At 38.4% G+C, this 25,597-nt stretch overlaps 1 protein-coding gene across 1 annotated transcript in view; it reads right to left on the reverse strand.

Moving 5' to 3' along the window:
- LOC127761331 (uncharacterized) overlaps positions 1 to 25,597 on the reverse strand; it is a 44,521-nt gene that overhangs the window by 6,082 nt on the left and 12,842 nt on the right. The window contains exons 14-51 of the mRNA XM_052285607.1: positions 23,766 to 24,117; positions 23,213 to 23,326; positions 22,935 to 23,030; positions 22,738 to 22,805; positions 22,270 to 22,390; positions 21,994 to 22,200; positions 20,677 to 20,904; positions 20,471 to 20,580; positions 19,917 to 20,013; positions 17,732 to 17,830; positions 17,506 to 17,643; positions 17,297 to 17,362; positions 12,240 to 12,707; positions 11,745 to 12,065; positions 11,164 to 11,295; positions 10,370 to 10,483; positions 10,104 to 10,288; positions 9,667 to 9,775; positions 9,432 to 9,575; positions 8,530 to 8,805; positions 7,735 to 8,352; positions 7,413 to 7,628; positions 6,673 to 6,776; positions 6,269 to 6,564; positions 6,044 to 6,128; positions 5,502 to 5,810; positions 4,969 to 5,355; positions 4,573 to 4,894; positions 4,343 to 4,501; positions 4,082 to 4,245; positions 3,815 to 3,995; positions 3,451 to 3,720; positions 3,175 to 3,375; positions 3,003 to 3,057; positions 2,737 to 2,867; positions 2,103 to 2,612; positions 1,137 to 1,949; positions 756 to 832 (exon numbers count right to left, since the gene is read on the reverse strand). Of these exons, the coding sequence (XP_052141567.1) occupies positions 756 to 832; positions 1,137 to 1,949; positions 2,103 to 2,612; positions 2,737 to 2,867; positions 3,003 to 3,057; positions 3,175 to 3,375; positions 3,451 to 3,720; positions 3,815 to 3,995; positions 4,082 to 4,245; positions 4,343 to 4,501; positions 4,573 to 4,894; positions 4,969 to 5,355; positions 5,502 to 5,810; positions 6,044 to 6,128; positions 6,269 to 6,564; positions 6,673 to 6,776; positions 7,413 to 7,628; positions 7,735 to 8,352; positions 8,530 to 8,805; positions 9,432 to 9,575; positions 9,667 to 9,775; positions 10,104 to 10,288; positions 10,370 to 10,483; positions 11,164 to 11,295; positions 11,745 to 12,065; positions 12,240 to 12,707; positions 17,297 to 17,362; positions 17,506 to 17,643; positions 17,732 to 17,830; positions 19,917 to 20,013; positions 20,471 to 20,580; positions 20,677 to 20,904; positions 21,994 to 22,200; positions 22,270 to 22,390; positions 22,738 to 22,805; positions 22,935 to 23,030; positions 23,213 to 23,326; positions 23,766 to 24,117 (8,343 nt within the window). The remainder of the gene's footprint in view (positions 1 to 755; positions 833 to 1,136; positions 1,950 to 2,102; positions 2,613 to 2,736; positions 2,868 to 3,002; positions 3,058 to 3,174; positions 3,376 to 3,450; positions 3,721 to 3,814; positions 3,996 to 4,081; positions 4,246 to 4,342; positions 4,502 to 4,572; positions 4,895 to 4,968; positions 5,356 to 5,501; positions 5,811 to 6,043; positions 6,129 to 6,268; positions 6,565 to 6,672; positions 6,777 to 7,412; positions 7,629 to 7,734; positions 8,353 to 8,529; positions 8,806 to 9,431; positions 9,576 to 9,666; positions 9,776 to 10,103; positions 10,289 to 10,369; positions 10,484 to 11,163; positions 11,296 to 11,744; positions 12,066 to 12,239; positions 12,708 to 17,296; positions 17,363 to 17,505; positions 17,644 to 17,731; positions 17,831 to 19,916; positions 20,014 to 20,470; positions 20,581 to 20,676; positions 20,905 to 21,993; positions 22,201 to 22,269; positions 22,391 to 22,737; positions 22,806 to 22,934; positions 23,031 to 23,212; positions 23,327 to 23,765; positions 24,118 to 25,597) is intronic.

The raw sequence follows: 25,597 nt of genomic DNA on the forward strand, positions 1-25,597 counted from the left end.
AGTAAAATGACTAGAAATTATGACATATCAACTAACAAGAAAACATGAAACAGTAGATCAACTGCACTAACACTCTTTTTTCAAATTGTGTCTTAAGAAATATATGAGATTACCATCAATAAGCCTATTAAAACCGTATCTTTCACAAAGGCATAAGTAGCTAATGAACAAGAGAATTTTGGAAAAGGACCCATTTTTAAATTGGAATAATAATTAATTATAACAGTAGTCCCTAGGGCCCTCCTTCACCTGACGCTTTTCCTACTACAATCATTTTGTATGACCCCTGTAATAAATGTATACACTTGCTCTTAACTAACATTCACCAAAAAAAAAAAGGTATTAGAGCAACTAATTTTGACCCGATCATGCATAGACAAGACCATGACTAGGAGAGCAAAGTCCTAATAGTGAAGATCCTGAAGGTGACAAGTCAACAGAACTACAGATAGAGTGCAGTGAAAGAAAAAAGTAGTTCAGAAAAAATGGTGGCTAAATACTAGATACCACCAATGGTTCAAATTAAATTTGCATAGTAGTATTGTATATGTTACAGATTAGAAAATGCAGTAGGGTCTATTCCAAATATGCTGGTAAAATGAGATGGGCAAATATGTTGGACATGACTATGTTGTTTGTTTGCACTGTTCTGGCTGTGTTTAGAAACTTCTGTGTTGAATTGAAATTCATATCAATTGTTTAGATAACCACACTAAGCAAATGAAACACTAGGGGTACTGTTAAAGCTTACAAACCTCTGGCTCCTATTTTGAGCCATCCAGAATGAAGTAACATGTTCCAGGGACATTAAGTCCAGTATTAATACAGTGTCCTAAATGAAAATGAGAAACAAAAGGTTAGAGAATTAAAACATCATTTTGTGCATTGAGCAACTTTATGTGAGCCAAGGCAAACATGTTCAGTCTTGCCATATAGATAAAGCACTCTTTAATTCCATAAGTAATTTATGGGAACAACACTTTTCCTCAGAAGATAAAACAACTAGTGATGACTATCAAAGCAGGGAAGCACAATGTGCATTCCAGCAGATTCATCACATACGTGTAGTCTAGAACTCTAGGCACATTATGATAACAGGCACCATGGTTAGGCTTCCAATGTTTAAGTTATATTACCTTCTCTATAATCCAGCCATTTTGGACAAACATAGTTAGGTAAATTGGTTTCCGGATATCTGCCGAATAGATAAATGCACTTCCACCAGACGAGACAATACCATGCTGCCTTTCAACCATACTACCTTCCGTGGACTTCTCCCAGATAGCATACTCGGCTTCATATGGAAGCTTATTTTCGAGTCTAAGAATTGAGTTGAAACAAATTTTCCAGTCATAAATAGGCATATTTAAGTCTGTGTGAAGAATGGAAGCATCAATTCCAACACTAAGCCAGAAATTTTGTTTAATGCCAACAGGAGGACAGCAATATGAAAGCATATCCTTTTTCTCAAGATCAGCCAGTCTAAGAACTGAATTCTTTGAGGGCACAGATGACTGCTTTAAGGTGCTTTGCCTTGAAAGTGAAGATTGTTGTTGCTTGGGAATGCTTTCAGAACCTAGTGAAAGAACCTGACTCCAACTATATGATTCCTGTGATTTTTCAGAAAAAGGGCGAACTTGCAAGCACAAATCCATATCCTTGATCATCGCTGTCCAAGGCAATGCAGTAGATGCATGAGGCTCCATAACAGCAATTATTTTCCTAGGAATTTCTGCACTTTGTTCTTGCATTGACTGCCGTGAACGCACCCACCGCCTTCGCCTAACAAAGTCATGTGGTGATTTGGAAGATTTCCAGGAAGATGGCCAGTTCAAATTTTGAAAATTGGCAGCATACGCCCATCCATCACTATCCACGGAACTAGATATTTCAATTTTCCATGGTGACGTCCATTTCCAGCCAGGTGGAAGACGAGGTTCAAAGAATGCCTTCAAAATAAATCACACATTTCTCTTTAGGAGGCAACCATTTATGATATATTTAAGGATATTTTGCATCACAAAAAGCCAAAGATATCAGCAGAACCTTTTATTAATCAAGCAAAAAGAATTTCAGTGGCCAATTAGTCTGAAAGAAGTTACCTTAGATGAGTAAGAGCCGTCCTTTGTGCTCCATGGCCCTACATCACAACCCTGATCACTAGCAGGGTTACTTCCCCACCCTGAAGTTGGTCGGTACCACTGATTTTCAAATACTTCATCAATAATGCTTGTGGAACTGGTGGAACCAGCATTTGACACAGAGCTACTATGCATGGTTACAGGACAGACAGATACTTCAAGCTTTATGTCAAAACCATTTGCAATAATAGCAAGAGCCCTTAAGCTTGCATGTTTCTTTCCATTCCTCATGGTGACCTCAAGTGCAAAATGGCTGTTGTTAAGTGATTTGGGGATGGTTGACAATGGCAAAGCTGCAGTAAAACATTCCCATGGACCATCTGGGCCAAGCCCTATCCAGAAACCACTCTTTGCATTGCTTAAGCTGTCTTTCCAGCTCTGGAAGTTCGTCTGCGTAGATCTTTCTACGTAACAACTTGAAAGTACTAACATACCACAGTGTTTCACATTTTCATGATTGAGTGCTTGGCCCTAGAAGTTGAAGCAAGGAGCTCAGCATATGAAGTGACAAGCAGAATTAACCCAAAGTTCAGCAATGCTATTTGCTCACAACATTGCCTATATAAATTAGCAGTTTAAAGAACAAAATTAATACCTTCCTTGTAAGAGGACATGTTAGCACACGCTTGACATCAGCAGCTTGCTGAATGATCCTCATAGAAGCAGCTCGTTTCAATATTGTTGCACCCCGTCCAATAGGAATTGACAATGAACCAAGTACTTCACCTTATGCATTGATGGAAGATGTTAAGAAACCCTAATACTATTGGATCAACAATTACAGGAGATAACTTAAATACTACTCTATTACAGTAGGTGTATCCTTCAAATAATTCAGGTTCTAATAACTCAAGAAGTTACCTTTCCCAGCCTTTGATGCAAGATTTGTTACCTCAATCTCTAAATGAGCGGATGCCTGCAAAGTAAAGAAAATGAATAATGCAATGCTGCTAACAATTTTGCAAAAAAAAAAAACATAGAGTAAACTGGAATGGTACTATGAGACGTGAATAAAAATGGCAGGTCAAATTACCTGCTCTGGCACTTCAAATATAAAATGTTCATTCCACTTAGCATGATGTGTCTGTGATTCACAAGTTTTCAAAGGTTTTACACATCTTGTCCTGGCACTCTGAGGGAATACTTTGTACTGGTCAGAAACATCACTTCCAACAAGCAAGCGCAAAGCACAGAAGTAGCTGTGATCATTGCCATCATCCATAATAGGCAAACCCTACATGAGAAGAAAGCAGTTAGTTCATATCAAAAGCATTGTATTTGAAAAGCAAAACGCGTATCTGAGTATGACCTTGGATTCAAAGATCTGTATGATAACATAATATCTTGATTCCGTAGAATTGGACAGTACACTTAGTTTATCAGAAAACCTGGGAGGTGGCATAAACAATGAGACTTGATTCTCATGCTGTAGCAGCTCAATAATGTCTTCATTGTCTTCAAGTTTCTTAACATAAATATCACATCCTAATTTGTTCTCAAAAACTATTCTCTGAAAATCATCTTCATCCAAAGCAGAGCAGGACAAATCATCAGCATTTCTCACACTGTCAACTGTATCCTGTCAAAAGGGTACACATGCTATCAACCATGAATCATGCTGTCAAAAAGCACAGAAACAGAATCATGAATAAACTGGAGGGATAAGTTGAAACCTCATTCTTTATTGATGATTTTTTTTCCAGATCGATTTGTCTTTTCCATGAAATTAAAGTTTCTATAAGCAAATCAAGATTTGCAGAACTCAGGTTGACATTTAGAGGACTTGTGGCAGCAACACGAATCCTCTTACCGAATTTTGAAGGAGGGTGTTTACTGGTATCATATGTCTCAAACCTTCAATTATGATTAAACAATGTTAAGTTAGTGGCATAAGAATCTAGAAGATAATGCAACTTTAAGTTAAAATAAGCACAACTTACTTGAATATCCCATCAAATGGCTCAACAAAAGGTTCCCATGCTTCCAGGTGTCTATTGAATGTTGATGCAGAAATCGAACAGATCAATACAGCATTCATTGTCTCAAATTTTCCATGCGTTGCAAGATTTATATTTGCGATTGTAGTGTCAAAAATTGGCGTGACCTAAAATTTTGGAAATATAGTTGGCATGTAGATAGAAATATTTGAATGATATATATTCTCAGTCCAAAAAAGAATAAAATTTAGCATGCGTACACACCATTCCACAGGAACTGTCAAGAATGCTGACTGACAAGCATCCGAACTTCAGCTCAGCAGTAATATTTTCCCGCACCTTTGGTTTAGCATGGTCTGCTATTCTGTATGCCATTTGAGCTGGTGGTTTTTTCGTATCAGATGTTGCCAGGAAAGTGCAGCCCTAAAAACACAGCAAATTGATTGGGTTCCTATAATTACATAAGTTAGAATGATGCAGGTATAATGGATTACCTGGTTTGAAACTTTCCAAATGCTCCAGCAGTTAGGTCCCTTCGAGCTAGAGGACCTGGATATAGGATCCTCTAAGATATTTGCATGATTCACCAGACCCATCTTCGGACAGCAAACGGAATCATTGCTTGGCATTTCATCTGTTTTTGTTGCAACACATCCAAGAGAAGCATATCCAGGAGGAGGCACTGGATACCAGAAGAATAATATTTCATCAGAACCCTTTCTATCAATCTGGGCTACTTTTTTAAACTGAGTAGGCCTTTCAGAAACAATTGCGCTGTCGCACTTAAAAAGAATACCAAGAGTAGGTGGTTCAAACCTGAAAGAAGCATCAAGCATATTAACAACGTACCACAAAGAAGTACCTATTTGTGTATATAAAGAAATCATTACCCTTCAGTTATACAATCACCAACTGAGGAAAACCCAAAACGAGGTATTGGCCGCCATATAGAAAATGGTCTTTTTGTATCTCCACCTTTGTCCCACCATATTCTTTCAAAGTGTGGAGTGGACATGCAATAGCTGCTTGGCCTTGACAAATTTCTAACAGCATCCCAACCAGAAGTACTCTTGTGATGAGTTAACTGATCAGCAGGCTGGTTACTCCGAACAGAAGAATCTGCATTCAAATCTTTAACAATATAGCAGTTGGGATTCCGGAGAAGAACATGGTGCAAATCAAGAGCTTCAACTCTAGTGGGTTGTTCAATAGAATTGTGTGCATGGAAGGAAGCAATCACATTGTCGACACGCCAGATGCTAAATCCAGGAGTTACTCTGCACAAAGAATATAAACACGATGACCAACTACATGTTCTCAGTGTTCATAATTAAATAATAACTAGGCACTCGACACTTTCCAGGGAAAGAAAATAAGAAAAAAAAATATTGCACAACAAAACAATAAAAGGATGTTGCCATACCCAGGAGTAGGTGAGAGAGTGTGGATACAATCAGAAAAAGCTGTAGAAGTCACAAGATCTGAGCGAAGGCAGTACACTACGTGATTTGAAGGTGGTTGTCTTCCAATATTGACCACACACCCTAGAGCTATGTATCCAGGTGGTGGAACAGGAATCCAGATAGAACACTCATTGTCCTCAGCTGCCTGAGATGAATTCATTTGCTCTAGAGATACAGGTAATACATGAACAAGCCTAAATCCAAGAGGTTTCCGTACACGGCCATAGGTATTACTTACAGCAACCACAACCTGAGAAGGTGGCACACACCTGACAAGGTAAAGTATCAGCTTTGGCAGGACAAAAGGATCTCCGTAAAAGAGAAACATAGTTCAGCGTATGGAAGGCGGTATTAAAAACTATTCGCATTCAATTAGACGCAAGCCCTAGTATTCACCTGGGATTCCGAACATTATACACATGACTACATATAACTGTTGCAGTAGCTTTAATAATACTCAAATAACAGTTGACGATATAGGTTCTCAAGTGGCAAAAATTACCTTGAGGACACACAATCACCCAAAATAACATAATTTGAAGGAGCTTGTGGCCTCCAAAAGGTGAGATTGTACCCAGGCAACTCACCTGTGGAATTTCATCAAAGAAGGTAAAAATTGGTGTACCCAGAAGAGCAAACAGAAAACTACTATAATACAAAAGCAGCTAAGCTAAGTTGCAGAAACCATGAAAAATAGTAAGAGTTAGAGGAAGTAGCACACAAGTACCATTAGGTGATGTCCAAACTCGCTTAAAGTTAATACAAGAAACCAATGGGTTATTATTGCCAAACTGCAATGCAGCAAGAGTTTGATTTTGCAGTTTGAGCAAGAGAGAAGCCACACTCAGAGAAAGATGAATGTATACATCAGTAGATGCAAGTACTATGTTTGTCTTTTCACTGACAGAAGTATATTTCCATGAAACATCAACAGGTTCAAGAACAAGAAGACCAGAGCCAGCTTCGATCGTAAGGTCTTTAACAACTGATCGAGCCCATATGTCTTTTTCCTTTGAGGCATACCTGTTAAAATGCACAACGATTTTATCAATCAACAGAGAAAACTGACATGTATACAACAATAAATCGACATATTGATGGCTTAGCAGAGGTAATGTAATGAAGACAAACATGAAACTGAAATCCATCTTGGCGCGAAGAAGCTTCTCGATGTGCAAGGAATCATCAATTGATAACTTTGAACTGTCGTAAAAGGTAAATTCTGGGGATACAACCTGAATATTCCAGAAATGAGAAATGTGAGACATTCAACACCATAAATGTGCATAAGTCCAGAATCAATACCCTTACAATTCAACTTAATAAGAGCAACCGGATGTTTGTTTTTAAGTAAAGAAGAAATGCACATAATGTGAGTAGGGAATTTATTCCATGAACAAAACAGTTGGTGAGGAGAAAGAAACTTGTTAATGCTTGTTTGTAGACTAAGGAAGCAACTTGGTACACTACGGGTAATTGTCCAATTTATAATTATTTAACTACCTTTTCTTATACTCTTCCTTTTTCATAAAATTTCCAGAAGCAAACAGTGCTAACAAATAATGAATTAGGAGTTAACGCAACAAACATTACACGCTTTCCCAAAACCTACTGTGGTGACATACCACAAATCCTACAACTCTGGGCACTCTTCCAGATAGTTCATGCACCATGCTAGTTCTCCACACTCGGTCACTCAGGCTTATATCCAAGGTTTCAATTGCTAAACTTTTTGCAGGCTTGTAAGTTTTACCGTCTTAAGAAAAAGAACAGAAAAATGGTCCTAAAATTACAGAAATTTAAGCAGTATATACTATTTAGCAACTCTCAAAAATACATTAGAGGAGCTTGCGTAAAATCTAATTATGTACCTGAGCCTCAAATGTAAAATTCAGCATTTGGGCCGAGGGGATATCTGCACCAGGCTGAAGAGCATTAATTCTCTTATATTCTTCATTTTGCGTATTATCATCTTCATTATCATTTAGAGAACTTTCTAATACTGAAACTTCAACGCCATCTTCAGCAGAAATTGAGTAGCTGCTTCCAGCATTCAAATATACACACCTCCGCAGTAATGCACCGTTCTTTTATGAAACAAATAGCCAAGAGATGTGTAAGTTTGGCCAAAGAATAATAGTGAGACTGGCAACAGGACATAAAACCATAAAAAAAATATCACTGAGCAGATACCTCAATCTTAACATTTTTGAATCTAAGTTTTTTGCCCCGCCCCAAAATAATTATAGTCCCTGAGTATAACTGGCCCTTCTTGTCATATTCATCACATAAAGATATGGTGCCTCCACAGCCATCGTAAGTGAAATCATCAATATCGCAACCATCAACTATTAGCTGCCTCCCAGGAGATAGTTGAATAAAATTCTCTCTCTGGAAGAAAACAGGCTCACAAAGTATGATGTCATCTGACTTAATAAGAGGATCATTCTTTGGATCTAGACTTTCCTCCCGGCCGGTTATTGTGCCTAGATTTGGAACAAAAAACTCAACAACAGGCAGCAGAAAATCCAGGACAACAAGTACACGAGGTTCCTGAATTCTTATAACAAATGACTGAAAGGAAGAACGCCATCGATAATCCAATATCACCATGGTGAGGTTGGAAACCCCCACATCAGATGAAGGGTCCTGAGTACTCAGCTTAGAAGTCTCAGAATAAGATCCAAGCATAAGGCGCATCTCGGACTTTGTATCTGGACGGATATCATGGATCAAGAATTTTAGTATAGACAAATAAAGGTCCATCTCAAATAGTGAAGTTGTCCTATAAGAAACCCATAAACCTTCCAGCTATTAAAAAATGAATAAAAAAGTGTCAGTAATAACCAACATGATATTAACACACAAAAAAAAAGGCACACAAAAAGTAGTACAAAAATGCAGATGACAAAGGAATGATATATTTATAGTACCAAAAATAAAAATTTGCAGAAACATTTCCCTCTGCAACAGCACAAGATAACTCACCACAAGCTCTGCTAGAGGTGACTCAGCATCTGGACCATTGCGAAGCTCAAACAATGCATACTGGACATCCACAGTCATTACTACAACAGTACGCGATAGTAACAAATGGTTGTTGAGATTAACTTTATCTGCAAGTAGACGAATTGAATCTTTTGTCCGATTTACATTATCACGGAAACTTGGGGGGAGGTTGGGCGCTTCTGATAGGTTTGTCGAAATGCAACTTGTGATGACATTGTATTCCTTATCTGACATGATACCATGGAGCAACCCTATCTGCATAAGAAAAAAAATGATAATCATATAAAACACTTGTTTTTTTTTGCATTTTTCCACTATATATGAAGTTTATCAGCCCAGTTCTTTTCTGACGAATGGATTAATGGGCATGCTTCCCGAGCTCCTAAACAGTGCGAATTTTTGCAAAAACTCTCTGAATTTCTTAGAAGACTGTTTTAAATCCATTTTCAATTTTTAACAGTTAATTCATTCAGGTGTACTCAATAGAAGAGCTTACATTTCAGATCTAATGCAAAACTGAAACTGATAAACTGAGTAAATCAAATTATTTAGAGTAAATTCCAGAAAAAAAATCTGTGTTTTATGTTCAAAGTTGCACTTGCAGAAAAGCACATATATTAGAACTTGTGGCACATAATATACTCATTTTTTACACTGAACCAGTAACAAAACCTTTCTGGAGATTGATGCTACACAGTAAAGCTATTCTCCACTTTTAATAGAGCTTTTAAATCATGGCCTTTGAAGTGAATCATTCCACAGATAACTAAGTCCAATCTAAAGTATGAAACAATGGTGACAAAAAAGTGAGATAATCAGCAATATAAAAGTACTGTCACATCACAAGAAAACACTTTTAAGTATAAAAACAAATTAATCACCTGAAATTTCATGCAGAGCATCGGGACCCTTTTGAAAACATCCCGCAAGCTACGTCGCACTTCTATATTGATGCCATGACCTTCTCTAATCATACTCTTTCCTAGAATACCATTGACTCCAACCGCCATGTTGATTCCATTAATCTATTTCAGTATCATTGAAGCAGAAGAATAAGAAAACTAGATAAGCATACTGAGATTAGTAAAGTGACCAATTTTCCATTCCAATACATACCTCTGCTTGAAGAATATCAAGGCGTACAGCAGAAGGATCACTCTCTTCACCTCCACGCCAGCAAAAATCATTCCTAACTTTCAGTTGTCCCAGATCCAGTTGTATATAGCTGCAGCATGATATGAAGGTGATGTCAAGCTTTCTAAGTATTATTAAATCACCATTATGCTTCACTAAACTTGCCCACAATCAAAATAAAAAAGTGCGGACTAAAATGAACAAATTAGTATATGTAGACACAGGTATAAGAAATGTGCACACAAAATGCAAAACCATGTGCCTTTCTCCACTATGATTCAGAATTGCACACCTACAATATATGGTGTAGATTTAGACTACAAACAGGAAATTTCTTATCTACCTGATCCTAAAGAACTAAATCAACTAATAAAACCAAAACCAAACACATGTACTGGAAAATTGAAACAAGGGCATACTCTTTGCTCTGGGAGTTCTTTGGAACAATAATTATGGGTGTGTCAAGTGAAAGATCCAGCTTTATAGCAGAAGCACCATCTATTTCATATTTCTGAATCAACCACTCGAAACCTCCAACTTTGTCGATGAACTTGATTGCTTCTTCAGTGTGAGGGGTGGCAAGCTCCATGAAGTAAGAGGTGAACTGCAAAATAGAAGGCACTTTCAGAAAGATGTACATGGTCATGGATAACAAGAACAAACAGCTTGCAAGTGTAACACATACCTCCTGAACAAAACGATAAAGGAATACAATTCGCACAGCAGAAAGTTGCCCAATCAGACTATAGTTGTAACCTTCATAGTCATCATCGTCAACGCTGTAAGACTGGAACGCAAACTGCAACAGAGAGGAAACATTAAGATTTCAGTATTTTGTCGGCCACAACACAAGATAGTCTTGTTTAGTTTGACTGCCACAACCACATAAATTATAGTTAGCTCTTAAGAAGATTAAAATGGTAAATTAGTTTGCATAGAGTACAAAGTTTGAGATGGAAATCTGATGCACTGTCGATAAAGAGAGAATCAAGGTTAAAACAGAGGATAATCAACCATTCTAGGCAGATTCACTGATGAGGTAAAAACCCAGGTACTTGAACAGATGATGGAACACGAGTAGGGATAGGTGACGAAATCAATGTGCTATTAAACAATTAAATATATATGGTCATGTTGGAAAACTATTTTAATACGAAGTTAGTTAATTGGTTGAAAGCCTTTCTTTTTCAATATCAATGGACAAAAGCTCTTTGATAATCTAGTCAAATCTACTATTTGAATCTCAAGGCAGCAAATATGATTATACATGTTGTCCGCATCATACTCTTCATCTTGCTAACCTTTACAAAACAAAAAGTAAGCATCAATATACATATTTGATAGTAAAATGGCATACCTGACAGCCTACAATGTACTAAAGTATTGAAGAGATGAACTATGACTACTCTATTGGTGCAGCTGTCTGGGAATGAACAACTGACACCTGTATAAAGGATTGCAAACCAATGTCAATAATACCTTTATAAGAGATTCAACACCTGGTTTCCGTATATCACATAGCCAACCCCAACGATGTTCTGGCCCAAGAGACATGTCACAAAATCTCATATTACCCAGCATACCATCAATTGAAAATGAACCTGGATGAACCTGGTATATAAAAAATCAGAAGAAACAATATAAAAACACATACGCATGCAGCTTAACAATGAATAAAAAGAAAAGACGCACAATAAAATTCTAACAGGCAAGTAATCAACCTAAAATTTTAAATGCAACAACATAGCGATCTTGTCCTAGATTGCTGCCTTCATGGATGATTTTGGGGGGAACATCATAGTTTTAATTACTTTAGTAATAATTTATAAATTGAACCTTTCATCAACTAATTACATATGCTATGACCATATCCTAGATAATGTCCTAGATTGCCACGTTCATGGAAGGTTTTCTAGGGAATTTCATAGTTCTTGAATTACTTTAATAATATTGTATACATTACACCTTTCATTAACTAATTACATATTCCATCACCAGATAGATGTTCTAGTATATTACTTTGATAATTTCATTATTTAGTCCAAATACATTAACCTCACCTTCAGATCAAACAGAAATTTCTCCTGCACAAACATCGCAAGCTGAGAACCATCTTCCTTGTTAAGAAACATAGATACCCGATCCACATCCATCTTCATGTTGAAGATAGTTCGGCGTTTTCCATAGCCTAGCAAACCTTTAACAAAATTGCGAGCATTATCTTCTGTCCCTGTAGGTTTGACGTTGCGTACTGCAGGTGTTGTATCAGAGTCACCCTTTGGGGCAGAATTAACCATGCTAAGATCAAATCCAAACTCAATCAGAGCAACAAGAGTTGGTCTGTTACAGTAGAATTCCAGTGCAGACATACGGATACACATCTGTAAAAAGCAAGATACAAAAATAATCAAACTTCACAGAGAGATTTACAATCTAGGAAGTTAAACATATCAACAAGATGTACATTTTGTGATTTTAGGACTAGATATATTGCTTCTATAGTTCTCGCTTGGAATAAATCTATGTAACAGTAAAAGATGAATATATTAAATTACCTGCGAATCTATACCATCATAAAGACAAGAATCAGGAGTCCTGGTCAAAAATGTAAGGACAACAAAATCGTTAATATTATTGTCTTGTGCCTCGTAAAATACTTCCGTAGGCTTCACTTTCTGCTGATCCCCATCAAAGCTTAAACCATCTTTCGAACTTAATTGAGTATGCCCATCTGGATCAAATATTGAGTTGGAAGGAATTTCCAAATCTTGAAGATTTGGACTTTGGTCAGGAGTGAAATCTGTCAGCGCATCCATGAAAGAATCTTCCTCAACAGAGAAGGATTTTCGATGATCCTCCTCATCAGGTGAACTAGAATCTACAGTTTCCAAATTGTCATTGATAACAGAGCATGCTAGATAATTTGAAGACATAGAGAGACGACCCTGAAGCTCATCCTTTATCTTCAAAGAATGCAGTTTTGTTTTTACACTCAAACCACGAGAAGATTGAACAACATTAACCTGCAACATTATATGAAATATAAGTGATGGATAAAAAGAAATGAAGACAAGACCCAGTAATCTGGATCTATAACAAGCACTGAAACAAAAAACTGTGAAATAAAATCTATCATCAATGCACAGATCTAGAAAACAAGCATCACATTCATTTGATAGAAGGAAAATAACTCTGCTCTTGTATCTGTTGAATTGCATGTGCCAGCCCAGTGGTCCCAGCCAGTTCAACCCAAAAGCTTAAGCTGATGAGCAAAGGTGCGATTCACTTATACTTCAACACTCCCCACGTGGAAGCTCCCTCAGGCCTCAGACGTGCAATAGAAGTGGACTACATTTTTTTTATTTAATTGTGTCATCCAACATTCGAACTCGAGACCTCTAGCTCTGATACCATATTGAGTTGCAAGCCAGTTCAACCCACAAGCTTAAGTTGATGAGTGATGAAGCACACAGGCAATCACCTATACCTCAATATAAGCATATGAAGGCACACCAGACTGAAGTTAACGAGAAGAGCAAGCAGGCAGGACTATGTTGTGAGTCTGCCACAACAAGAAGGCGAGAAGGCGAAAGAAGGCGAAACATCAGTCCACCTATACAGAAGGCGAAAGAAGACTCACAAGAAATGCAGCATGCCAATCTAGCAGCAATAAAGAAGTCTGTCTGAAAGGCAATGTCACAACTAAACACTAACTGCAAGAGATGAAAAACACCGAATTATGGCAAACCGTCTGGCGCCTTTGCTCCCTGGTATGGTTTCTGTGAACCAAAGCGCTTTTGTTAAGCGTAGAAGCATACATGACAATTTTTTGCTTGTCCAACAAATGGCTAGAAGGCTGTACAGTAAGAAAGAAGCCCATGTTATGCTTAAACTTGATATTTCGAAGGCTTTTGATTCTGTCGACTGGTCCTTTCTTCTTGAAGTTTTGTGTCATTTGGGTTTTGGGAGACGATGGTGTAATTTGCTTTGCCTTTTGCTGTCAACCTCCTCCACAAGAGTTTTGGTGAATGGAGAGCCCGGCAAGGATATTGCTCTTTGTAGAGGCCTCCGGCAAGGTGACCCCTTGTCTCCTTTGCTTTTTATCTTGGTTATGGACGTGCTGAACTCAGTTGTAGTGCATGCGGATCATGGAAATCTACTAGAACCTCTTGCTGTCCCGCAGACAGCACACCGGGTTTCTCTGTATGCGGATGATGTGGTCATGTTCTTGCGTCCTACAAGCGGGGACCTATCTCTTATCAAGCAGATTTTGGAGGTTTTTGGTCAAATTTCTGGACTAAGAACCAATATGACAAAGAGCTCATGCACTCCTACTCACTGCTTGGAAGATGATCTAGAAGTGATTTCTAATGAGTTGTCTTGTGAAGTGAAGAATTTCCCTTGCTCTTATCTCGGACTTCCTCTTACAATCCGAAAACCAACCAAGACAGATTTGTTGCCCCTTGTGGACAAAGTGGCAGATAACTTACCGGGTTGGAAAGCCTCTTTAATGAACAAGGCAGGTCGGCTTATAACAGTTAGGGTGGTCCTCTCGGCTATTCCTATTTATGCAATGATTTCGTTGGATCTTCCTAAGTGGGTGGTCAAGGCTATAGATAAAAGGCGCCGCGGCTTCTTATGGAAGGGAAGAGAAAATACCAATGGAGGAAATTGCTTGATATCTTGGGACCGTGTGTGTCGGCCTTTGTCCTATGGAGGCCTTGGTATCCTTAACCTTGAAAAGATGGGATGGGCACTACGCATGAGATGGTTATGGCTTCAAAAAACTGATTTTGCTAGGCCTTGGGCCAGTTTGTCTATTCATGTGCCTCAGAATGTCCATTCTCTTTTCAATGTGGCTGTCAAAACTGTGGTTGGAAATGGAGAAAATACCATGTTTTGGAGTGATAGGTGGCTGCAAGGTAAAACAGTAGCAGAGCTGGCCCCTAATCTCTTTGCCTCGATCTCCAAGAGGGCAAGGAAGCAATGTACTGTGGCGCAGGCTTTGGAAAACAGAAGATGGGTGGCTGACATACATGGGGGACTATCTGTTCAGGTCCTTTATGAGTACTTGACCATTTGGTCTTTGGTAGACGAGGTGATTCTGCTACAAGATGTACAAGACCAGCATGTTTGGAAGCTAACCGCCGATGGGATGTATACTTGTAAATCTACCTATGAAGCTTATATTTCCTGGGATCGATCAAGTTTGCTCCTTGGAAACACATTTGGAAGAGTTGGGCTCCTCTTCGCTGTAAGTTCCTCTGGTTGGCCATCAATAATAGATGTTGGACAGCCGACAGGCTTGCGAAGTGCAGACTGCAGCACCCCGCGGCCGGTCCCCTTTGTGATCAAAGTGAAGAATCCATCCAACACATTTTGATCTCTTGTGTCTTTTCCCGCCAAGTGTGGACACCTCTGTTCTTGAAGCTAGGGATCTCTGGTATAGTGCCTCAACCTTCATCCGATTGTTTTTTGAGGTGGTGGAGCCAATCTACAAAATACCGGCCAAAGGACGTGCGAAAAGGGCTCAACTCCTTGGTTATCTTAGTGGCTTGGGAGATTTGGAAGCATCGCAATGACTGTGTTTTCAATGGCACTAAGTCCTAATGTTGCGACGGTCTTGCAGGTGGTCGAGAACGAGGGTAATCTTTGGTGTTTAGCGTGGGCGTCTGCCCTCCAAAGTTTCTTAGTGGTTCAGCAAACCTAGGCACCTAATTGGCCGGGGTTGGCCGGGGCATGGGTGTGTAGGAAGGTTTTGGTATCTCCTACTTTTTTTTTCCTTTATTTTTCTTCCCCTTAATGAAATGAAATGAAATGCAATTCTCTTGCGTTTTCGAGAAAAAAAACAAATATTAACAACTCCATAGTTTTCGAGAATGCTTTGGCACACTAGGCCACTATCCATTGACAAAAGAGAGTAAACTGGGCTGCAGGTACTTATTCTTGGTGACTGGGTATGATATATACAATGCAAATTGCAAACTGGGCTGGTGGAGAAACTTGACAAGTGTGTTTTTAGCCACATGATGTGTCATCAGAAATTATGGGCTACATTAACTGACCACCTGGGCAAGAGGCACACGTGAAGCTTGCATTGTCCACATCGCAAATACTCAGCTATTGCAGCAAACCTAGCACAACCCACTGACTTGCTTTGCAACTTCTTGTACTAAATTGCACCAACTAGCTTGGCAAATTATTGGACCAAATCACACATACTCAGCTCATAAACTGTCTTATCCACCACATCGCTAACCAATTTGCCATTAACATGGAAAAATAAAGAGGAAAAAAAACACCTATCAAACAAGATCAAAATGTTATTCAGAACTTAGCAAGAGTGAGTAATTCATAACTAGATACAAGCGCAAAAATATCTACGAAGTACACATACTAGATATCTATCTATCTATACTTTCAATAAAGTTACAACCCACTTGATGGAATAAGTCTTAGTCTAGTCTTTGCATTCCTTTTTTGCTTTTCCAGCTTTTAGGATGTCATAGCTTTTCAGCTTTTAGTCGGTGTTAGAGGACAGCATCCTCACTTTCTGTTTTAGAGGACAGCATCTTCACTTTCTGTTTTAGAGGACAACATCTTGACTGGATGCCCTAGACTAGCTGCAGCCAGCTAGCTACTACTATAAATATGTATCCAAGAAAATAGACAGAAAATTGCCCCAACTCTCCTAGTGCCATCCTCTCAATGAGAGTAAAGATTTTGCTACTAACACCACTAACTCTAAAGCTACATGCAAACATGCCACATCATCACCCACTAGCAGTAATTACATATTTAACTTCATGCAAGCATGCAACATCATCTACAATCTATTTAATTCTACAAATCAACATGCAAGCACATCCAATCATCACCCCTCACATCATTTCCATAATATTTTAACAAATCTATCTATCATTTTTATAATATTTAACATATACTTATCAATATGTTCCACATTACAGCACGGGTATCATTTGTTTATTTCATGATAAGTACTAATGAACTCTAATGTTTCATTATTATTTTTCTATTTACTCCTAGCTCGATTGTCGAAAAAAAGTATATAGAAAATTGCTTAGTAATTCCTGTAGCAAAGCACAGGGAATCACCTAAATGGAAAAGATGTACGGATAAGTTTAGGACAGTGAGATGCATAAAGCCTTCCGTTACTTTTTGGTATAAAAAAGAAACAAAAGAAAGTGAATAGAAACTCTACTTTTGGAGGGGAAGTTGGGGGGAGGGCAGAGTTTCATTTCAACAAAGGTGTGGCAAACATTGTTTCAACCCAGTCTGGTATCTTAACCAATACCACATCAAAACTTGTGCTGGGTCAACCTGTTTTGGGAACCTGACCTACTCTTCCAAGCCTAGGGTGGATTGCAACTGACGAATATCCCAACATCTCACGATATAGAACCATTTCCTAGGGAACTACAGTTTCACCAAGTAAGTTTATTCAGGAATCAGGTTTAGTTACCAAGTGTTCCCCTCGTTTGTCTATGCACATGTTAGCTTTGAACTTATAGTGCAAAATGGAGGTGTAATGTTCAATTCCTTTTCTGTTTTTTTGTTGAATGCAAACAAAAATAGAATTGAAGCAAATCACCTTGCCTCCACTTCCAAGGAGCTCTAACATTACAACCTCTTCTGGATCTTTCTTCTTCCTGTCCAACTGAAAGAAATGCATAGATAACAAGAAGTCAATGAAACAATAAGCATTAGAATGACTAGAACATGACAAGTCCAGTAAGAACAAACTATCTCATGAACAAATAAGATGTCAAGATGGCAATTCAAAACAAATTAGAAGTATACCTTTGCATACAGCGAAAGCTTCGTTTCAACCACAGAACCATTCACAAGAAGATCCACTGATCCCAAGCTGCTCAGCCTTGGAGTGCTTGGCTCTGTTGTACTGACAGGGTCTCCTAGTATGTTCACTTCAGGAGGGGCCTACAAGAATGTGGAGAAATACCATCAGACAAACTATATACAAACTTCAGGTCCTATGTTAAACATTATAAAGTAAAGGAACGCTTACAGAAGCTTGATATGTTGCTTGGACAAGCGCTTTCATCCAATTGGCCTTCTCGATTTCATTATGGAATTCAATTATCAGTGTGCTAGTTGATTCCAGCGCCTGCAAATGGAACAATGCTCAGATCAAAAAGGGAATAAAAAACAAGTTATACGGCAACACTTCAAAAGAACTAAGTATTCCTTCAGTAGATTTTGTCAAGACAATGGTACCCCAACCCGAGCTTTTGACTGTTAAACTTCCTTAGGTGTAGCGCTAGCTGTAACATGGCCCACCTGATCCAACTCATCATCTTCTTCTTGCTACTAAAACTGATATACCATGGTGAGAATGTCTTCTTTGACTGATTTTGTTGTTTCTGCTTCCTCGTCTCCATTGTTGGCACATGGCCTACTTGAATCATAATTGCCAGGATCAGATGTGCACTTCTCTGCACGATGGTTTATCAACTTCTTCCTGGCACTTCAGTTCTACATTCCACTGCTCGGCACTACAGGGATCTCCAGATGGGCGTGACTCATCACTGTATGACATCGTTGTTAAATCTGGCAGTTTTAGAACTTGATCAAGAACTAGTAGGCAGTAGCTATTGGTTTTACCATCTTCTCTCGTTTACTAGTTCATTGGATCTCATTGTACCCACCACCCAGACAAGAGGAGAGAACGGACAGGTCGCTAGACTTAATCACTAACATTACTACATACTCCATCCGACCGAAAATATAAGGACTTTTGGAATTAGACGCAAGTTAAGGAGAAAGATAAAACAAAATGAGGTGAGATGAGAAAGTAATGAAGGAGAAAGATAAAATAAAATGAGGTGAGATGAGAAAGTAAGTGGAGAAATTAAATGAGAAATGGTTGTGATTAGTTGAGACGAGGAAGTAGGTGGAGAAGTACTCCCTCTGTCCCAAAATATAACAACTTTTAGCCCTCAGGATTTGTCCCAAAATATAACAACTTCTCCACCAACATTCTCTTCCCAACCAATCACAACCCTCCACCACACACTTTTCCCACCTACCTCCACTACTCATCCAATCACAACCCTCCACCACTCACTTCTACCTACTTTCTTAATAACTGTGTCCAACCCTAAAACTTCTTATATTCTGGGATGGAGGGAGTAGTTAAATTTTGGGACGAAATTCAAATGTTAATGGTAGCTATATTTGGGGATGGAGAGAGTACTGTTCTCTGCGCCTACTTTCCTACCAAAGGCATCTCCATCTGCTAGCTCTTTCCTAGGATTATGTAATGATCTGTTTATCATCTATAATAAACCATATTGAACACTTTACCAGCAAAAGTTGTCCAGACTCTTCCTTTATATGCTACAGAATTTTTTTTTTTGTCATTGCCATCACCACACTGTTAGAAAGCTGTAAGAGAGAAAAGCCTTTACGTTTTGGGGAAAATCCCCTCTCATTCTTCTTCACCTAGACTCCTACAGGATCCCCCCCCCCCCCCTTTTGCCCCCTGTTGCTGCATGCTATACATCCATGGATGATGCACCTTTTCCTCAGAATTTCGTGGTGAGCATTACGTTCGTGCATTACTTCCATAGCAAGATTTGCACGGTTGATGATATCAGCCCAAGTATAAATAACGCGACCTTGGCTATCAACTACAGATGGTTGAAATTGAACCCATTTAGATTGAAAGCCATAGTCCTAATACCTAAAGCAGTGAACCAAATCTCTACCTAGTTGACATTGATAACAACGATTTAATGAATTATGAGTTTAATAGATCCTCTTTAGCATAAAGATGTATATTCCTTACTCATCACTTATTCCCAAACCTCGTATGGAGCAAATCGTTTTCATTTACCATCTCAGGGAAATCCTGCCTCCCAACCACTAGCATCCTACTAATGGTGTGTTGAAACAAGATGCAGCCTTTTCTTCTATTCCTCGTGAAATCTATTGAACAATTACTAAGCAATTTGGCATCAACAGAATTGAGAAGGGAGGGGGATGAAGAAAACAGGAGGCAAATCAGGAATTCAGCACTTGTAGATTCCATAGGATTTCTTATAATTTGGATCTGCTGTTTTGGTATCATTCAGGGAAGTAAACTCTCCAGTGAGTGGAATTAGAAGAAGCCAAACAGCACAGTTGAATAGTATACCTTCTGCATAGGCAACCCAAAGTAAAAATAATACCCGGAAGGTTAAATGGTATACCTTCTGCATGTCCACACCTCTAGAACACACAGCAATACTGTAAAGAGACCCACCAACACTAGTTGATGGAACCTCAATAACTTGACGGCTAGCCATGCTGCAACATCAAACATCAAAAAATACATAAATAAAAAACAGAGCAAGCATTCGCAAATGCAGAAAAGGGAATAAACTTGATTGTGTACCACTAGAAGGGTATGTGCTTAAAATTATTCCAGTACCTTCAGCCTTTTCTCTAAAACAGGAAGGGAGAATTCTACCCACATCTACGGAAATAAAATCCTACTATCTCTAATGTTCCAAAACTTCTCAAAATGACTTCTTACACTTTCTTAGTACACTAACCCAAAATATTCGTTCATTAATTAAAAAAAATCAATACCAACAAATGATCACATCCAGAAACAATGCTGCATAGTACTATGTCAATCATAGTCCCTACCACTCATGTGCATAGACATGAAGTTGCACATAGTTTAGACTGAGAACAACAGAGAATTTCATCATTGCTTCATTCAACATGAAGATAATGATGAAAAGATTACAGTACATACCTACAACACCTTTGGTAATCCTGGGACACTTCAGACTCCAAGATGTACAGATACATCCCAGATAATACAACATAACTTGTATGCCATTCAGCTAGCGAATAACCAAGACCCTTGCATCCAAAATAAAATATACAAAACTCTGTTACTGTACTGCATAAATGCATCATATGAGAAGAGCACTCAAGAAAAGAAAGACAAGGCAATACCTTCCAAACCAATGTTCTAGCATCACCAGCTAGATCAGCAGGATACCAAGGTGCCAGGTTACAATTTTCACAGCTATCAGAATCTTCACTATCACTTCCCTTCAACTTGCAAAGTACACCAAGTAGTTCAACAATCTTGCCGTATCTTTTTGGTGAGAAGTGAATATCCAGATTCGGCACTTGAAAAGAAACACGAGTTGATGGATAACTCGGGTGTGGAACTTTGATCTTCAAGCAATCACAGAATAGGACAATCAATACAGTATAACACCCGTACAGAATAATTTGCATTACAATCACTAAAAAGTTAACAGCGATGCATCCCTAAGTGTCTACGTAGAAGTATAAAACAGTAACAGTATGAAGTGCAAGGACAATTTATTTCATGGAGTTTGTTCCCACTATTTCCTCCCTTAGGGAAAAAAGGAACAAAACATTAAAAACATATAAATTGTTTCTATGACAACAGCATGATGCACTGCTCCAACAAATAGTTCTCAATTCTAGCTTTCTATTCTTTGTTGAAGCTATTAGATTCTTTGCTGAAACATATAAAATGTTCCGATAACAAGAGCAACTTAAAGTATGTGTGCAAGCCATTAGATTTACTCAGCCTACAAAAATATACAATTGATCCCCTCAACTACAATAAATGCTAGCTCTCTCTTCTTTGCTAAAGCCATATATGCCCTCCGTCCGATAAAAAACCAACTTAGTACCGGATGTATATCTTAGTACTACGAATCTGGAGATAAGTCCAGATTCGTAGTACTAGGATGTGTCACATCCGGTACTAGGTTGGTTTTTTATGGAATGGAGGGAGTATCTCTTATTTTCAGCCAATGATGACTGTAGTAAGGTACAGATTGTTTGATAAGTGTTGTAATTCCATATGTCTTAGCCCAAAGCCTAACCAGATACCCCAAGTCTACATTGACATGCAGTTTAGTATGTGGTGTCCAGATGTTGAAGTTCAATGTATGCCTCCATCTAGTGGTTTTAGATAGCTATAGATTGTGAATAGAATTATAGAACCAATCTGAGGCCCGCTAGTCCACTGCAACCACCAGAGCAACTATAGCTTATGGTATACAATAAAGCATCCTACAAGCAAATGTTACAGCATATGGTATGTAACAGAGCATCCTACAAGCAAAGGTTCCAAAAGAAAAAAAAAAAGGATCAATGCCCATGCAAGGGGGAAATGATATGACAACTCCCATTCTTCAGTAAGCCAAGGAATAACTGAGTATTTCAAACCACAAATAATCAGTACTTAAAGACTTGACAATATTAAAATACTTCCATTTATGTTACCTGATCAATTATCACTGACATTCCACAACGATCAAGAAGAGAACAAAACTGATTAGCATCAACAGTAGGACCTGACAGCACACGCTGATTTTCTGGTACAGAATATATGTCTTCAGCTGTATCACAAACAACAAAAGCAGCCATATCCCTCCCAGCAATATAAAACCGTGAATATAAACTGCGTCTTTCCTCTTCACGTGTGCCGTCCTATAATTCAATGGCATGGGGTTAGGAAAAGAAACAGCACTTGCATCAAGAATTCATGAGGTAACTTACCCTTGTATGCAACGTAAAATGGCCTAAATCCAGAACAAAATGTTCATTCCCCAGCAAAGGTTGACGAGTGATTAAAGGAATCCTAACTTTTGGTGCATCCAAATCAATATCAAGTCCAAAACTAGAAACAGAACAATAAACAGTCAGCCAACATAAAGACATCATAACACTGTTACAAGCAAGTTATGGATATTGGAAATTTCTTAACCATAACAAAATAAGATTGCAAGAAAAAATAACAACTTGGATAACATAAGAAAGCAGGATGAAAGTAACATTTTGTCAAACAATTAGGACACGAACAAGAATGCTTAATTATTCATGGCAGTTCATGAATAAGTAAAGAAAACTGATGTAAAAAGTCTTCCTTTCATATGTATCTCACATTTAAACAGATCATGCACGCTAAACAAGAGTATAGAACTCAAGGCCATTAAGATTGAGCATAGATAATGAGAATACATGTACCTGCTCTGCTCTTCCAATACCATCTGAAGCTGCTCTTGAGCTCTACGTGTGACCTGCTCTATCTTCATCTGCAGTTCAAAAGATATGATCAATCATTATGACTATAGCGTCCTTTATATCCAAATAGTAACGACGAAATATCAAACAAACTGTTCCACAACATGGTCATGAGTATCCAAATTCGAAAGTAAACTTGCCTGTAGAGCAGTTGCTGTTTCCATGGTTACTGTTGGGCTAACAGCTTTGCTCCGTTTAATGAACTCTAGAAACCGTTCATAGCTTCCCTTCAAAACCTACCGAAAAAACACATTATTATGCCATGTACATAAAAAAAATGCAATAGCCTGATAAAGCATGTGCATTAAGGAATAGCGATGAAAGTAATTCACCTCCAGAGCTTTCTCAAAATCCTACTAAAATGTGACATGAGGAAGTGAATTTAGTCCTAAAAGCATAATGAACACAAGATACAAACCGTAACATGGCATGGTGATATCTTTGCCACGAGCTGCCAATCCAGGTCCAAGCCGACAGGCGCACGCACAAAACTGACATCTAGAGCATTACTCTTTCCCTCACTGACAACACTCTGCAAAAATAGATATTATTCCAAAACATAAATGTAGGGATAGAAGGCATTCATGAAATGAAAAAAAATGTTGAGCAATGTAACACTGGAAATAACACTTCTTATTTGCAACATCATAGCTCATGCAACTGCAATGGCCATCAGACACCCAAAAATAAAAGCAAGGAGTAATACTTAGTAATTAAGTGGATAGCCATCATCTATAAGGTCAGGTGCAACCTAATTTAAATGTTTGATGGCTAGCCACCTAGAACCTTGTATATAATAATGTACCAATTGCGGTTTGCTAATTAAACAATATGGTTGACGAAAACTTGCATTCAACAGATAAACAATATATTTCGTGCTACAGATGAAGTGGCATTTTTCTGAGTCACATCCTAGAGTCCATAGGAGGTTTGCAGCAAGAAATTCAAACAATCGCTTCATATTCACTGACCTGAGCAAGAGAACCTTCAGGAGAAGACAAACCACAATATCTCAAAGTAACATCACACCGCGTACTCTTGGGATACAATTTCGTGACCACTTGAAGTTTCTCAAATCTACCACACAAAATTTCTGTCCGGTCAATATTGATGATCCTTGCAGCAGCTTGGCCAATAGACACATCCACCAAGAATCGGGTTGTATTCGGGGAGACTTTTTCAAGGGGGGAAGACAGATCATCTTCTGGTTGGTAACTCAACAGCTTATTAATGGCCTGCCATTCTTCTTTTGTTAATCTCTCCTCCTCATCTAACTGCGGTTCTAGAAGGGCATTCTCTTCAGAAGGTAATTCAGCCGAGTTCCTTAAACAAGAAAACAAGCATAATTATGATGTGACAAAAAATGATTCATATGCACTCATGAAACTATGCATTGTTCACAAAATAAATACTAGTAATAAATTACTCCCAACAAGTTAACAATGGCCACATTGATCATCTATACAATCTGCTCGTTATAATGTCACTAAACCGAAAGATATATGTGAAATCACACTCAATGAAAGAAATGATTTGGTTGAAGTTATATATGAAATGAAAAGCTGCTTTCTGAGCAACTTATAACTGTCCTAAAAACAAAATTGTCTTTGGCAACATGTCAATAAAGTACTTTCCTTTCATGTATGTACCCATCGATTGCCTAAATTCAGGGGAGCAATAAGCAGGCACTTTAATTAAATTACTATTTTTAAGTTTTGTGTAAATATCGCGACTATTATAAAAATTGATAACGCTTTTGCATGTTTTTTCGTCTGTCACCTCTGTGATCGAGTCGGTCTCATACCCCGCACGCTCGCATAAAGATGGGCACTCTCTACACATCCTCCCATACGTAAGACGGAGCCTCTTGCTCCTCCCTCAACCGGCATGGCCAGGTGACCTTCAGCCCATCATCACCAACTGAGCTTGCACCTCTAGCTAGGCCACTGCCCTGGCCAGTCGTGCCCCACTGGCCTGATGGGCCTGCTGCCCAAAACCATGCAGCTTTGACCACTTATGTGTGTGAAGCGACAAAAGGTTTCCACGGAAACAGTAACCCGACCGGTACCCCTAGGTGAAACGCTATCCTCTTATAATTTCAGTTGGATCTCTTCTCTTCTCTTTTCATTTTCGATAGTTTTCTCTTTGTGATTTTTGGCACCTGTACATATCGACTTGCGTACCCATCACATTAATCCTTCCATCCAGTGCTTGTGTGCCATGTCTTGGCTTCTCATTCAGCATAATCCTTACCCAAACCATTAATCAAGATTGACTTCAAACCTCTAATATCAGTAGACGAAATAACCATCTAACTAATAGATTTTCCGTGACCCAACCATGTACACACTAATAAATTAACCAACACAAGCCATCACACACTACTACACAAAAGAATTGTGTTTCGTAACTAAACATGTACAAACAACGCTAATTTCCCTTCACAATTCATCAACCATACACACTAATTTTCCTTTTACATGTAACTTTCAAAATTTTGAGCATTTGTTACACTAAGTATATGAGAAATTATTGATGATTAGAATTTTAAAAATTTGACCAAATCATATCATAAAACATCAAATATTTACGACTGGATTGAGTAATTTTGTTCAGTTATTTTAAAATTGTCTTTGCCCATTGCAACACATGGGTATTTTGCTAGTACCTTATAAAATTAGTATACCGTTGGGGCCTCCCCTACTGTTTCGAGGTTAAGAAAAAAGGTATTTTTAGTAGCAAGGCTGTTTCACACCATTGTTATTCTGCAACCTGCAGTAAACTAATGGCCCAAAAAAAAGCA

The sequence above is a fragment of the Oryza glaberrima genome, chromosome 2 (genome assembly GCF_000147395.1).
Source record: "Oryza glaberrima chromosome 2, OglaRS2, whole genome shotgun sequence".
NCBI classification, from domain to species: domain Eukaryota; kingdom Viridiplantae; phylum Streptophyta; class Magnoliopsida; order Poales; family Poaceae; genus Oryza; species Oryza glaberrima.